The sequence below is a fragment of the Pelobates fuscus genome, chromosome 4, assembly GCF_036172605.1.
Source record: "Pelobates fuscus isolate aPelFus1 chromosome 4, aPelFus1.pri, whole genome shotgun sequence".
NCBI classification, from domain to species: Eukaryota; Metazoa; Chordata; class Amphibia; order Anura; family Pelobatidae; genus Pelobates; species Pelobates fuscus.
The window spans coordinates 289261857-289279000 of record NC_086320.1 but is presented as its reverse complement, the minus strand read 5'-3'; the positions used below and the strand labels follow the sequence as shown (position 1 = coordinate 289279000).

The following is a 17144-nucleotide window of genomic DNA, read 5'->3' as shown; positions in this document are numbered from 1 at the left end:
ATCCTTAACTTTAATAATCCTAATGGTATAGGCGATAAAATAGACAGGAACAAGGAGGCCAGGGTAGAAAGGGTGAGTGTGACTGGATACACACAGACCCTGATGATTCCTTAACAGAGAAATATGTTGAATCCTAAAGATAAATTAAACTTAAGTTAGGTGACATAAAAAGGCTGTGAGGAAGTTTAAACTAGGTGGGGAGACCAGTAGGTAAATAGGGGAGAAGTGGGAAGAAGTCCTCTAAGCCAGAGGTGTAAAGCCTCCCTCCAATGCCTAATCCCCTGGGGGTCCACTCACTGAGAGGGGATCCTGTAACCGAGTACCTCGGCACTGTGACTATCACAAGTGCCTACCTGTTACCCTGCTCCCTTCCTGTCTAAGTAGCAAAGAAAACAATTAAATTAATTAATTTAATGGGACCGTAATCCTATTACAACTTGAAAAAAACGTTTATTTCTCACTAGTGATGTCCCGAACAGTTCGCCAGGAACCGTTCGCCGGCGAACATAGCGTGTTCGCGGTCGCGAACACGCGCGATGTTCGGTCCGCCCCCTATTCGTCATCATTGAGTAAACTTTGACCAAGTACCTCACAGTCAGCAGACACATTCCAGCCAATCAGCAGCAGACCCTCCCTCCCAGACCTTCCCACCTCCATGACGAATAGGGGGCGGACCGAACATCGCGCGCGTTTGCAACCGCGAGCACGCTATGTTCGTCGGCGAACTGTTCGGGACATCAGTATTTCTCACACCTATTTCATAATACTTTATTATTGCCAATATTGAGAGATCTCATAAAACATGGCCAGCTGGCACGGTTGCAGTAGCTTTGAAAAAATATAATTTAGTATTTCAATTTTGAATGGCCTCTTTGACACTTTATTCATCATCTATAGATAATGTTTCTTTGAAAGAGATAGTGTTAAATAATAATGCAACTCATAATTAACTCTGCTTGAGTCAGAATTGGAGTAACCTCAGAGAATGCAACCAGGATTGAGCTGTAATGGTTTTATGGTTGTGTAGTAATTGTGTGGGAAGGCCTAAGGAAAACTAAACATGATTTTCTTTTTATTGGGTCTATAAAATGAAATGTTAAAACCACATAGGTTTAAGACCACGTTATCTACGTCAATAAAGCATGCCGTTATGTCTGTGTCTTGAGCCAAGTGCTGAGATCTTATGGGCTGCAGTTCACGCTACCTCCCTCTCCTTGTCTTGCTCTAAAGTAATGTCCCTCTCAGCGTATCTTTTGTTTTTCTTTCTGCAATACTGGTACATTGTCTCCTACTCAAAAATCTGTTATATAATTTTACAGAATGGTAGAACCCATCCTGCTCTGGAACTGGAACAACTTTGCCAGCATTCTACAAACGTAGGGGATCAACCTTTTAGCCACCCCTGACTTATTTTATGGCAGTCTTTATTTAGTGCAAGCCTCAACAAACTGCAACTTTCAGATGCTTACTCTACTTCCATGTCTTCATTACTTTCTAATATGATGTTTTTTTATAAACTTTTGTTGCCCCACTTTATAAATACTTTATGTGACTGCGGTTTCTCAAAATTTTCCTGTTCCTGAATAATATCCTCTGACTCTCTATTTGGCTGTGCTCAAAACAATGATTATGCCACACATTTTTATGTTGAGGTTCTGGGGTATCCTTGAACAACTGTGAAATAAAAAATAGTCTCGATGATGCTCTACTACACTCATAGAACTTGGGGGCATAGTGATAGCCTCACACATATTGCAAATTACTGCTGGGTTCAGTAATACCTCACACTAACCTGGAAGGTGTTTGTAGCTACCACTGAGGCTCACAACAATTACATTGAGTGTCTGAGGATGAGTCTCAGACTCACGCTAATGTATATCAAGTGTGTAGCTCAATTAGAGTCTGCAGGCATGGCCAACTAAAGAGTTAGTGGCTGCTAGTAGCAGCATGAAAAATTTAGGGAGAGAAACCACAGTCCTACCACAAGGGTGAGAAAAAGAACATATAAAGTGGAAGAGTACAAGTACAGTTAAAAAGTCACATTAAAAAATGATAAAAAGTTGTTTAAAGATGAAATAAAAATATGATAGTTCCTATTTGCATTCTGCATACACAACTACATGCATATGCATACTATATAAGTATGCTTTTGTTTGGATTACACCTGTCATTTTTCTCTGAAATTTAAATGAACACTCCAAGCACCATAACCCCTACAGCATGCTAGACCAATTTGACTTTTTACGAGGGGCTTCTGTGTTTCCCCACCTCAAGTACTTCATATAGAGACCTGGAAGTTTTCTATCTGAGCTATGGTTCTCCAGAGGAAGTCATGGAGGAGGGGAGTGGCAGATGGTGGATCCAAGGTAGATGGGGGGAGGGAGGGGGGGAAGCTTTGGGGCACTCCTGGCACCATAATGTTCCATAGTGTAGTGGTTATGGTACTTGGAGTGCTCCTCTAAGTGTCAAGTAATGGCTAGAAGGCCATTAGTGGACACCCCTGCCAAGCTTTCAGCAACATTTACTTTTACAAACTGTTTTAGAATACCACCTCTTAATTCAGCTCATTCATACATTGAACCAATATTTGTTTTAAATACAAAAAACAAATATACAATGACATGCTAGCATATGTTACACAGACATATGTCATTCTGCTGTCTAAGTATGTTTGTTTCAGCTCGTTTGAGCAGGGTCCACATCTACCTATTGTTTCTTTGTAATTGTATCATGTATTGTAAAATCCCCCCCCCCCCTTCATAACATTGTAAAGCGCTGCGGAATTAGTTGGCGCTATATAAATACCAATAATAATAATAATAACTAAATGTTTGAACTGTGAAATCCAGTAACAAATAATTGATTATTTCAGACTTATTTGCACTTCCATTTGTATTGCCATTTCGTTTGCCAAATATCTATAAGTTTGCTATTCACAAACGGACAAATTGAAGCCAATTTCACGTAACACTCTTAAAGGACCACTCTAGGCACCCAGACCACTTCAGCTTAATGAAGTGGTCTGGGTGCCAGGTCCAGCTAGGGTTAACTAATTGTTTTATAAACATAGCAGTTTCAGAGAAACTGCTATGTTTATCAATTAGTTAAGCCTTCCCCTATTTCCTCTAGTGGCTGTCTCACTGACAGCCGCTAGAGGCGCTTGCGTGATTCTCACTGTGAAAATCACAGTGAGAGCACGCAAGCGTCCATAGGAAAGCATTATGAATGCTTTCCTATGTGACCGGCTGAATGCGCGCGCAGCTCTTGCCGCGCGTGCGCATTCAGCCGGCGGGGAGGAACGGAGGCGGAGAGGAGGAGGAGAGCTCCCCGCCCAGCGCTGGAAAAAGGTAAGTTTTTACCCCTTTCCAGAGCCGGGCGGGAGGGGGTCCCTGAGGGTGGGGGCACCCTCAGGGCACTCTAGTGCCAGGAAAACGAGTATGCTTTCCTGGCACTAGAGTGGTCCTTTAACTCTATAACCTCACCCAAACTCTACTATTACCTTTGCTTTACCCTTTTTTTATTACCCTTATTATCATTTCTTGTGATTTTGCCAATATTTCTCGTTTATCATTGTTATATTTTTGTTCAATATTGTGAAATATGTCTTTCAAAAAATGAGAGGAATCAAAAAGGGGTAGTGTACCAGTAATGCAATGCCCAGAAATAACAAGAGGATGGCAAGTAAGTGATCACAAATGAGGACCGGATCAAGTTCTGATTTGAGGTACGTGTACTCCTATAGTTTAATCATGATGGGATTTGGGAATACGATAGGAAATAATTCTATGATATTCTGTAAAATTATTGCATAAAAATTAGCTATTACTTCGATAGAAAAATGTGTTAACTCTAGCACTGTATTAGAGAACGGGTGAGAAACAGGTTTTAACCAGATTCTATTGTGTTAGGAATAAATACAAATCTGTATTCCTAACACTATAGTGCCCTCTGCCCCAACACCCCTCACCCCCCAGTCCAGCATTTAGAGGGTTAAAAAAAAATTCTTTATTTACTGACCCAATTCCAGCGCCAATGTCTCCCTGCGCTGGGTCGGCACTCTGCATCCCCAGACGACATTCAACAGCGGGACCAAATGAGCGCAAGCACTGTGAGCACATTAGGTCTTCTCCATAGGAAAGCATTGAATCAATGCTTTCCTATGGGGATTTCACTGACTTTGTATGTCCTCATGCTTTGCATCCACTAGACGCTGTCTTAGTACTGAAATAGTTTCTCAAAACATGCAATGTTTTACATTGCAGCACTAAGGGGGGGGCACGGGCATTGCACCCAGACCACTTCAATGAGCTAAAGCGGTCTGGGTGCCTATTGTATCCTTTAAGGCCGGTTATTTTAAGAAGACTTGTAAAGTGTGTGTATGTGTGTGTTTTTTTCTAAATGTGGATTTGTATATGTTACTACTCATGTCCATTAAAGCTTTTACTGCTATCCTAATCAGTGCATCATTCTAACGGCGTTGCAAAAGTCAGTAAGCTCTTGATTTAAGTAAACCAAAACAAACTTTTAATAGCAGCTTCTTTGTTTAAATGCACATAAACTTAAACCCAACTGACAAGACTTTTTACACCTCTGCCTTTAGAGACATCTCAACTGACTGAGGGCTAAAACACATCAAAATGAATTAGACACAGCAGTCGTTCAAGAAAATGGTGAAACATGTTAATTGAATGAGTTACCAAGGGAATTTGTTTATTCACTCTAATGTTTTTCTTTTTAAATAAACTTGTTCCTTTGTTTCAGCTTCGCTTCGATACATAATAATTAAGCTTTAGGTGTATTAAACAAAAATTAAAATGTAAAAAAATTAAGCACCATTAAGATACAAACTAATTAACCTTCTGAATCAACTACTAATGTCAATTATAGGAACACATTAAAAGACAAACAAACGCTTAATAAGATGGAATGGAATGGAATGTGGCTTGCACCCTATTTAAAGGAACAGTAAAAGTTTAAATATATTTAAAAGGAAGCTTGTGGTTGTATTACCAATACCCTGGCACAGGTCTCCAGCAAACTGTTAAACCGTTTAATAAAATAACATTTAATAAACGGTCCTTCCATTCTTAGCTTGTATGGTAAAGCAGATGTTCATACTCTCATTCTCCCACATTCTCATACCAAGCTAGGACACTATTCACTGGCTGAGTGACAGCCAATAAAAATTATAATGTGAGAGTATGAAAATGCACATTATTACTGACTCTTTAAACCCAAGAGGTATCCTTTTATCTATCCATCCATGTAAGCAAAAATCTAACCATCTAGCCATTCTGTATAATAACATTAATTATTTTGTTTGTGTGCCAACTATGATTTTGTGTGCCAACTATGTGCCAACTATGGTTTTTTGGAGCCCTATGTGACTAATAATCAAATGCTACATTATCTTTCATGACAATAAAAAAGGACAAAGACTTCAAACTGTGATACATTCGTATAAAGTTCCTTTTACAGCTATATTGTCATGCAGGAGTCACAAGTTAATGTACTAAAAATTGTATACTGTATATGCTTTGCATTAACATGTCGCCAATATAAAGACGAGTAGAAATTTTTAAAATAATTATCACATATTGGGTTGTAGCATTGGTGGCATGTTGGGTTTTAGCATTGGATGCAGGCTAGTGCAACTCTGCCAGTATCTTCTAACCTGCACAGAATGTTTTACTCTAGGGACAGATGATCAAAGATATTGGATGGGTCAAGCTGTGCAAAAGCACAACATGTTGATGCTATTACTCTGCTACCAGGGTATCTGTTTTATAACATTTTGCAACACATATATTAACAGAAAATATGCTAAACTGATACTTAAATTTGTAAAGTTTGGAGGAAAGGCTAATTATTGAAAGAAAAAATGGATAAATAAAAAAGGAGGAAAGAAATTTACACACTTCCGAATATTAATTTCACAAAACATCCTGCACAAAGCATAACACACGGCAAATACTATTCGAGAAAATACTAAGGCGACACAGCAACCTATAAGTAAACAACTGAAAATTATATAAACATGAGCTATATAATAAAAGCAAAGCTTTATAAAAGGTAATATATAAGCTTTATAATAAAAACTATGTAGACGTGCTACAAATAATGGAGACTTTCAAATGTCCTATAAAACAGCTGCCAAATTTCAAACAAAAGCTAGAATCATGACTATAATCCACTAATATACTATAAAGACTTAACTGAGTGGAAGCACTGTCAAATACAATCATTAGTAGTAAATTTAGAGTAAAAGTCAAGGATTAACCAGCTCACCATGGGGGCCGGAATAGAACACAAAGATCAATAAGCACAAATGATGTACATGTGAGGAGTGGTAACAAGCAAGAAGTGGCCCCTTTTTCTCTTAACCTCATAGCTGCACTTCACTCCTGGATTCTTACGGTTATAAAGAAGGAACTACTATGCCTTTTGCCCAAAGGGATTTAACCCGGAAAAAACATGTCATATTCTCCCGGCTGAGGTTCCTGTAAGCATGACAATGTCCCACCTACAGGTTGTGCAGTTCTGACCGTGAGGTACGTGTCCAAATACTTTTGCCAGTGTGGGATAAAGCCAAATGATTAGCAGGGTTATTTACTAAATTGACCATTGTTATGAACGTAAAGTGAATTGAAAGTCGATTTCAAATTTTAGGCCAGAAATAGCCCAACTAAGACGTAACGGAATTTCAGGATTTATCACAATTCACATCTTAGCAAATACATCTGATTGAAAGTGAAACCAGTTTTTTTCATGCAGGCTGTGTCAATCGGAGTCAGGGGAAGTGTGACAAGGGCTGCATAAAAAGAAACAGTGATTTAAAGCAGCACTGTCATGCCGAATCCCGTTTTTTTTTTTTAACCCCCTCCCGCCTCCACTACATCCAATTGACCCCCTAGTCACCCCCAAATGCCCCTAAGCCCCCCAAGATTACCTGTTTTTTTATATTTATTTTCTGCCCCGATCTATATTCAGGGCGCCGCCATCTTTGTGTGGGTAGGTGAAGTCCCTGTGGGACACGTCATCTGCCCACACTAGACAGACTGTAAGATTAAACAGAGTTAAACACCTGGACATGCGAACGAGAATTTCATCTATTCATTCATCAGACAGACGAATGAATGAATAGAAAAAATCAGACGAACAAACTAACACTGAGTATCAGTGTTCGTTTGTTCGTTCAGTTTATTACAAGGAGGGAGCTACCAGCTTGCAGCTCCCTCCTTGTAATATGTAAAGATAGAAGCGGCAGGGAGCAGAGCTCCCCACCACTTCATAAGCCCCCCAGGTCCCCCTCTTACTCTATGGGGGTCAATATGACCCCCATAATAGCACAAGGGAGATTAAAATCTCCCGAATGCCCCTATTCGCTATACCGCGAGTAGGGGCATGTCTACTAAACAGTCTGTGGCTGCTCACTGTAGAAAAAAAAATTACAGAAATTACAATAAGGGGGGGAGGGGGCGGACCTATTGTCCTCCCCCCCCCTCAGCGGCGGATAGGGGCATGAAGATAATGAGGGGGCGCCATCATACCCGTCGAACTTAAAATAAAATAAAAAACCCGAGCACAAAAAAATAATCCATCTTCACCCATGGAGGGCTCCGCACAGACTGAGCTACGCAGGGCGGGGGAAGGCTTATAAAGCCTTGCCCCGCAATTAGGCTAAGAACACTCTGATTGGTGTGTTTAAGCCAATCAGAGTGCTCTTTGTCATTTTACAGAGCATGGGAAAGTTCTTTGGAATTTTCCCACGCTGTGTAAAATGACACAGAGCACTGTGATTGGATGGCTTGAAAACCATCCAATCACAGTGCTCTGTGTCATTTTACACAGCGTGGGAAAGTTCTTTGGAATTTTCACACGCTGTGTAAAATATGACAGAGCACTGTGATTGGATGGCTTGAAATCCACCCATAATAGCACTCTGATTGGCTTAAACCCACCAATCAGAGTGTTCTTAGCCTAATGGCAGGTATAGCGAGTCGGGGCATATTATTTACTAATACTAAGTAATCTTTACTTAGTATTAGTAAATTTGGCTGAAAGACCAATTTAGGTCTTTCAGCCTTTTAGTAGATAACTCCCTGATACCGTGGGAATTGGGGAGTTATCTACTAAGCGGCTGCAAGATGCAGCAGCGGCAATGAATAGGATCGGATTTTTCATTCATTAGAATGTAATTCCGATCCGAACAAAGTGCCAAATTGCGTTCTAAAAGAAACGAACATACTGTTCTCATTCCGTTAGAACGCAATTCGGCAGTTTCGTCTAAAATGACAGGAAGCATCGTGGGAACAGGGAGGAAAGGTAAGAATTATGGGAAAATTGCTCTGACCAGCGGAAATGAAGCACACTTTGCTCCTCCACTGGTCAGAGCCGGTCAAGCGGAGGAATCCCCCATAAGGCAAAGAGTCCCTACTTTGTCTTATGATTTTAAAGAAAACTAAAGAAGACAGGAAGAAACAGAGAACAGATCCTGAGAGAGGGGGAGAAGAGGAAGAGATTGAGGAAAGGTAAGTTCGGCATGACAGTGCCGCTTTAACTCCTAAATGGCAATGAAGTGATTAGTAAAACCTGAGAGGCATGATCTATACACTAAAACTGCTTTATTAAGCTAAAGTTGTTTAGGTGACTATAGTGTTCCTTTAATGTATACATATGCAGGAGTTTTCACTAGCAGAATGCATAGTTTAAAGTTTCTGAATTTCATTCAGCGGCCTTGTCATTCACACATTTGCAGATAACAAATCCACTTTAATACTGAAGCCTGGGGCCTTGAATGTATCTCTTGTAATTCACTTTTGGGCGATGAGCATATTCACTGATAAAAACAGTATTCTTCACATTCAACTTACATTCTTTGGACATTCCCACTTCAAAGCACCTCTGTAGTCTGCAGTACTGGCAGCGATTCCTGGTAACTTTATTGATAACACAGTTCTTTTCTCGATGACAAGTGTAAATCATGTTCTTCTGGATACTCCTTCGGAAGAAGCCCTGCAATAAAATGAATAAAAAAAAAAAAAAGTAACGAAATTAAATCCATGTTTGTCACAAAACAGATTGTTCGATTTAGTTAATGAAATGTCTCAAATGGAAATGTGGGATAATGGTAACCTTCAAAACCCGTATGAAATATTAAAAGACTTTGTATCGCTTTCCTTGTTGCTTAGAGCACACTGTTTAATCAACACTAAAGTATACTGAACAGATTAAGATGCAGCGTTGGGGAAAATGATATTGGAACTCGGTACTTGTAGACGGCATGTCTGTGTGATACCTCATGACAGCCAGACGGAAAGGGGAAAATCCAACTGGGTTCATGTAAAGTTTAACCACTTGTTGGGAAAATAGATGAAGAAAAAAAGAAAATCTGATGTTTTCACCCAGTGGATTCTGGGTAAACGCAATTATGTTTAGGCTGAATGCTGCATTTCCCGAGATGCTCAAAGTTGGCTCATGGGAAACGTAGTTCGAAAACATCTGCAGTGTCATGAATGGCACAATGGCTTGACACAACTCTAACATTACCCATAGTGCTCTAACGGCAGAAAAGGCTTTTGGGTAATGATTTGGGAATTTGCACAAATGTGTTTAATAAATAAGGTGGTTGTTAGGTCACAAATTCCTTAATACATGTTAGCGATAAGAAGAAACTTCAAGTCTCATTAAATATTGAGTAGTGATTAATAAGTCATTATATATATATTGCAAAATATGTCAAACATGGTTGCATTTTCTTAAGTATTATCTCTGTTTCCAGTGCTGCTAAGCCTTTTTTTAAACAAGTAGGCAATAAACTATAAAACACACTGTTTAGTTAAAAAATAGCTTTAGCATTTGGAAAAAAAAAAAAATAATCCAGAAAATGTGAGTATATAATGCAAACATTGCCTTGCTATGTTTATGTGCTATAAACATAAACAGACAAGTCAAATAAACAAATATATAAGAGACAAATATATAGATAGATTTATAAGGTGTTAACTGCATCTATGTTACATAAACTATTCCGTACATTAGTAACCTTAAAGGGACACTACAGGCAAGGCAGTCTTTAACGCGGGGCAGAAGGGGCAGCTGCCCCGGGCCCTGTCATCTTAGGGGGCCCAAAGCAGCTGCCCCTTCAGCCTGCCAGCCACTGTGCTGCTTCCATCGTGGGCCACAGTATGCGTGGGCCCATCGGGTGGCCAATGATCTAAGAGCCAGCCGATGGCAATGTATTTTCGGGGGTCCAGTCAGAGCTGTGGCGCTTTAAGAGCGCGACTAGGCCCCCTGTGATGATGTGTATCTGTTTGTATGTGTGTCTGTATGTGCATCTGTATCTGTGTGTCCATTTGTGTATCTGTATGTATTTCTGTGTGTCCGTATATGTATCTGTATGCCTATCTGTGTCTGTATGTGTATCTGTGTGTCCATATGCCTGTGTCTCTGTATCTGTACGTATGTGGGTAACTGTGTGTCTGTATTCGTATCTGTGTATCTTTATGTTTATCTGTGTGTGTATTTGTCTGTATGTGTATCTGTGTGTTTGTATGTGTATCTGTGCGTGTAAATGTTTGTCTGTATGTGTGTCAGTGTGTGTATCTAAATGTGTATCATTCTGTGTCTGTGTATCTGCATGTGTGTCAGTGTGTGTTTATGTGTATCTGTATGTGTGTATCTGTGCATCTGTATATGTATGTATGTTATTGTGTGTCTGTGTATCTGCATGTGGGTCTGTGTATGTATCTGCATGTTATTGTGTATATCTGCATGTTTGTCAGTGTATTTGTCTGTTTATCTGTATGTGTGCTACTGTGTCTGTTTATCTGCATGTTTGTCAGTGAGTTTATCTGTACATGTGTGTATCTGGATGTGTGTAAATGTGTATCTGCATGTGTGTGTGTATGTGTATCTGTCTTTGTATGTATCTCTATTTATGTCAGTGTCTGCATCTGTATGTGAGTCAGTGTGTGTATTTTGTCTCAGTAAAAATAAGTGTGGCTAAGTGTGTGTTTATTTGTTTGGTTTTTTTTGTGTGGGGGTGGAGTGCGTGATTGCATGCTAGGACCAGGGTCCAATCAGTATAAAAGACGGCTCTGACTACAGGCACCAAGACCACTTTATCTAATTGAGGTGGTCTGGGTGCAATTTCGATGCTCCCTTAGTCCAACAATGTAAAACATTGGCTTTTTTTGAGAAACTGCAATGTTTACATTGCCACACTAGGACTCTCTCTAGTGGCTATCTACCAGATGGCCACTAGAGGCGCTTCTAGGAGTTTATCGCACTCTGGGTCCCTTAAATGACGCTGGATGTTTTCAGGTTCTGCATGAGGACATCCAGTGTCTCGTAACGCTCGTTGGATAACGTCGGAGGAGGCTGATCGCTGACCCAGCGCCGAGGGACATTGGCGTTGGAATCAGGTGAGGAAATAAAGGTGTTTTTTTATCCCTTAATGTGCCATGGGAAGGGGGGCATGAGGGAGGACCAGAGGGCACTACAACTTGTAATCCTAACGGTATAGAATCCCTTTAATTCTAGAATGGCGAATGACAAATTTTTGCAATTATGAGTTGTGTTATTTTTTTTTCTTTAATCTCTTTTTAAAATCATTTTTACTTTTTCTTTTTCTCATTTTATGTTAGATGTTTTGTCTATCCTGGAACTTAGAGCATACGTAGAATGCATCTTCTCATATAGCATTTCACCTGAAACTATTTTTTTATTATAATAATCTCTTCATCAGGTAATGAATGGAAATAGATTTTGTTTTAATTAAATATATGTAAAAATCTAGAAAGACTCATCCTTCATCCACAGGAGCGGAAAAGACCATACAGACGAATTGTGGGTTTTCAAACACTGTCGGACCCAAGGTGCATTTATACGGCTGAAGGATTTTTATTTAAAAAAATATTTATACTTCATTAAAAAAATCTATTTCCTTTTAAATAACTTGACGAAAGGATTCTTATATTAAACAAATATTTTAAAGCGACAGTCTTTTCAGCAAGCATCTTGGTCTGATGTTAACACCCGGGACACAGAAAGGAACAGTGAACCAAAAGAATCCAAGGCTTCTTAATAAGAAGCCCTTAATTCTTTGAGCAAGCACTCAATGAGAATCTGTATGACAGATAGCTGGGAGGATGCACCTTAGCATATTGATAAAAGTTCTGATATCTGATAGTTAAGGGCGCCACATGCTGTCATAAAGATGTCACCGAACAGGGATGGATTTATAGTCTTGACATCGATTGATTCATCTACCGTGGTAAAAAAAAAAATCCTATCACCGTACAAATCAATACTGATAATTATTGATGATTATTGACAAACAACACAATTTATTCCTAAATACACATGTTGCTTTGACATTAATGTCCCTTTTGGGAGTGGTCCGGCAACACGGTTAAATGTATTTAATTAATATTTTCATGTTAACTGCATTTAATATATTGACTACTATTTCCAATGCTCACGTCATTCATCCCAAATGGTTAATAATAAGCATAAGTGATTTTTATTTTAGGTTAATTCACTAAATTGTGAATTGCGCATAATTGACAAGGACAATTTCCAATCTAAACCTGTAAAATAAATGAATTAGAGAAAAACGATTAGTTGGCTGTTTTTCTAGCTCGGCAATTTTGGCATAAAATGTGCAACTCTATTGTCATTTCTCTAAAATGAAAGGATCATTATACAGGTAGATGTAAAATAAAGTATTGCAGTTCCTCCTTTTATCAAGTCTAAAGCATTTATGAGTACAGTGAAAAAAACAGCGCTTAAGCATTAGGTCCCCCCGTTGGATGATATTCGGAGGATGTCGACCCAACGTCGAGGACATAGCTTTAACTAAAGCAGCAATAACACAAACAAAAAAAACAAATCCAGGGTGTTGTAATGCTGCACTGGGATAGGTGAATTCGGACAGAAAAAGTTAAACTACTAGGTTAGGAAGGGTGAAGAGCGGGACTAACTATAAGGTGACCATAGGCAGCTGCTTAGGGCCCAGTACCCTAACAGGGGCCTTAGATCCATGAATTTGCATGACCTCATTCATAATCCCTATGGGAAGACAGACTGGTTACCTGTCTAGGGCCCTGTGGGATATAAATCATTCTCTGGAGTGGTAGAGAGGTAACTGGTAGAAAATAATACACAATCCTGTGTGTTGTATATAAACCCATACAATGACATGATGGTTGTAGTGTAAAAAGTATATCCTTGATATATTTTACTTTGCTCACCAAGATGGAGCAAAGATCTCAATAATCCCCACTTCAGATCTCTATCATTCTGGATTTATTTTTGAAGTTCGCGTGTATTTTGAGCTTAATGTCCTTAATAGACCTTGACCTCTAATGGTTATTTGTTGCTTTTGGTTATGCAATCATACAAGAGTTTCACTTCTGCTTAGGTCCCAATCCCTATTCCACTTGAATCTTATCCGGTGATATCGGATCAGTAAGGTCATTCATTTACTCGGAAAACCCTGATGAGTACAGGTAGACCATTGGCTCTTATCGTCTTATGTGCTTAAGAACTTTAAACAGCTCATCTCTCCCTGTGAACACTCTGTCTAGTGATGAAATATCACGTTATGGCAGGGCACCATAAAACTGTCATTCAATGCAATGAGTAAGAGTTATGTCTTATGCCCTGCATTTGAAAAGAAGAATCAAAATCCAAGCCATTTTTTTTTTAAAACCAAAGGCCTCATGTATGTATTGCTTTTTATCATAATATGTATTACAAGGGCTTGCATTTTTTAAATAAAATAATACAGTAACTTTTTAGATGACACTGCACAGTAGCAGCCTAATGCATTATTCCTTCACAGCTGGTTTCAAAGTGCACCTGTCACAAAAAGGCTTTAGCAAGAAACAGCAGAAATTTTAAAGGAACACTATAGCAGTAGGAATACAAACTTGTATATTATCTCCCTTTCTCTACAGAGACCCCCCAATTTGCAGTAAAAATGCAATGTGTGTGAGGGGTGCAGTGTGTGTGGGAGGGGTGCACTGTGGGTGTTTAGGAGGGGTGCAGTGCATGTGTGAGGGGTTCAATGTGTGTGTGTTGAGTTCAATATGTGTGTGTGAGTGGTGTAGTGTGTGTGTGTGTGTGTGTGTGTGTGTGGGGGGTCTAATGTGTGTGAGATGTGCAGTTTGTGTGTGTGTAAAGGATGCAGTGGGTGGGGGGTCTAATGTGTGTATGAGGCATGCAGTGTGTGTGTGTGTGTGTGTGTGTGTGTGTGTAAGGGGTTTAATGTGTGTGAGAGGCGCAGTGTAGGTGTGTGAGGGCATTAAGGCAAATATATTAAATATTTTATATTACATTTTAAAAAATATTCTTTATATCCTCCCTCATTGCTTATCTATGCCTTGGTAGGGGGCATGTTGCCTGCCAGCCCTTGTGGTCCAGTGGTGAGCAAACTCTAACCTGCAGCTCTTCAGGCTACAGTTCACTCTCGCAAGATCTGTTTGGAGTAGTACCATGATAACAGCCGCGACACTCCAACCTTGCGAGAGGAAGAACCCTGAGAAGGTGCTGGTTAGAGACCCTGGATCCTCCTCCCCTGTCCTCTGCAGATTACAGTGCCAGTGGGCCGGTGAGGGAGATCTTGGATCTCCCCACCGGCCGGTCATGGAACACAGCAGGAACGGTGCTTGGGCCGGCAGGGGAGATGAAAGGATCTCAGCCTATGGCAATTGCAGGAGAAAAACAACACAAGTAAACAATAAACAATGAGATAAACAAAAAAACTTGAGTTCCAAATGGTCTCCCTTATTAACACATTAAACAGTTAAAATCCTTTTCACAGAAAAGAGTACATGACCTTCATGTTCATGGTAATAGATCAGTAGCATATCTCCCAAGTATTTCTATTTAGAAGGGACAGTCACTATTTGGGGCCAAAATGCATGTGTCCCTCTTCTCTATTCTATTGTCACTAATTTCTAGGAGCTCCATATTGTTTTTGTGTCTGACTTTATAACAGAGCTCCACAACAATGATACTCACAATTATGTGTCTTTAAACTACAATAACTGTATAGAAATCATTCTGTGTAAATATTCTTATTTTATTCTTATTTTAGATTACATTATAGTGTATAAATTGCCATTAGTAAGTCACCTAATATCTCTCAGAACAGCCTTGCCCTGGCCACACACCCACTCACACCCCTAAAATCCTCTTTGTTTATTTGAAATGTTGGGAGGTATCAGAAATAGATCTTTGTCATATGTCAGTGATGGCGAACCTATGGCACGCGTGCCACAGGTGGCATGCCGAGCCCCCTCTGTGGGCACGCGGCCACAGGCCGCCGGAGGGAGGGTGCGCTCCGCCGGCGCATCCATAAGGCAGCACAAGTGGCCGCCTTATGGTGCACCGGCCCGGCGGGCGCAAAACCAGAGTGACCAGCAGGAGGTGAGCGCCTGCCAGGTACTTTGTCTAGCGTGGCCGAGCACGCCGCGGTACAGGAACTTATATTTCCTGTACCCGGGTGGACGGAAATGAAGTGCTCACAGAGAGAGCACTTCCTGTCCGGCCGGGTACAGGAAACTGAGCTCCGCGGTGCGCTCGGCCACGCTACAAGGTAGGAGATCAAGGACAAGTGGGGGGAGGGGGGGGAAACTAAGGGAGAGATGGGGGTAAAAAGAAAATTGAAGGGGGAATAAAACTGAGGGAGAGATGGGAGGGGGGAAGAAAACTGAGGGAGAGATGGGGGAGAAAACTGAGTGTGGGATGGGGGAAAGAAACCTGAGGGAGGTATGGGGGGAGAAAACTGAGTGTTGGATGGGGGAAAGAAAACTGAGGGAGGTATGGGGGGAGAAAACTGAGTGTGGGATGGGGGGAAGAAAACTGAGGGATGTATGGGGGGAGAAAACTGAGTGTGGGATGGGGGAAAGAAAACTGAGGGAGGTATGGGGGGAGAAAACTGAGTGTGGGATGGGGGAAAGAAAACTGAGGGAGGGATGGGGGAAAGAAAACTGAGGGAGGGGTGGGGGAAAAACTGAGGGAGGGATGGGGGAAAAACTGAGGGAGGGATGGGGGAAAAACTGAGGGAGGGATGGGGGAAAAACTGAGGGAGGGATGGGGGAAAAACTGAGGGAGGGATGGGGGAAAAACTGAGGGAGGGATGGGGGAAAAACTGAGGGAGGGATGGGGGAAAAACTGAGGGAGGGATGGGGGAAAAACTGAGGGAGGGATGGGGGAAAAACTGAGGGAGGGATGGGGGAAAACTGAGGGAGGGATGGGGGAAAAACTGAGGGAGGGATGGGGGGAAAGAAAACAGTGGGGGGGAGGGGGACGACATACACACAGCACCCCTGCCCTACACACATCACCCCACACAAACACACACACTGTACCCCTCAATGCAGTGTGTGTACACTCAGCAGTCTGTCTGTGTGTGTGTACACTCAGCAGTCTGTGTGTGTGTACACTCAGCAGTCTGTCTGTGTGTGTGTACACTCAGCAGTCTGTCTGTGTGTGTGTACACTCAGCAGTCTGTCTGTGTGTGTGTACACTCAGCAGTCTGTCTGTGTGTGTGTGTGTGTGTGTGTGTGTGTACACTCAGCAGTCTGTCTGTGTGTGTGTGTGTCTGTGTGTGTGTGTACACTCAGCAGTCTGTCTGTGTGTGTGTGTGTCTGTGTGTGTGTGTACACTCAGCAGTCTGTCTGTGTGTGTGTGTGTGTGTGTACACTCAGCGGTCCGTCTGTGTGTGTGTACACTCAGCGGTCCGTCTGTGTGTGTGTACACTCAGCGGTCCGTCTGTGTGTGTGTACACTCAGCGGTCCGTCTGTGTGTGTGTACACTCAGCGGTCCGTCTGTGTGTGTGTACACTCAGCGGTCCGTCTGTGTGTGTGTACACTCAGCGGTCCGTCTGTGTGTGTGTACACTCAGCGGTCCGTCTGTGTGTGTGTACACTCAGCGGTCCGTCTGTGTGTGTGTACACTCAGCGGTCCGTCTGTGTGTGTGTACACTCAGCGGTCCGTCTGTGTGTGTGTACACTCAGCGGTCCGTCTGTGTGTGTGTACACTCAGCGGTCCGTCTGTGTGTGTGTACACTCAGCGGTCCGTCTGTGTGTGTGTACACTCAGCGGTCCGTCTGTGTGTGTGTGTACACTCAGC

At 41.4% G+C, this 17144-nt stretch overlaps 1 protein-coding gene across 4 annotated transcripts in view; it reads right to left on the bottom strand.

Moving 5' to 3' along the window:
• The window catches only part of RARB (retinoic acid receptor beta), an 895445-nt gene that overhangs the window by 139119 nt on the left and 739182 nt on the right, over nt 1-17144 (bottom strand). For all 4 annotated transcript variants that reach the window (XM_063452189.1, XM_063452190.1, XM_063452192.1 and 1 more), the window contains one exon: nt 8874-9015. In XM_063452189.1, the coding sequence (XP_063308259.1) occupies nt 8874-9015 (142 nt within the window). The remainder of the gene's footprint in view (nt 1-8873; nt 9016-17144) is intronic.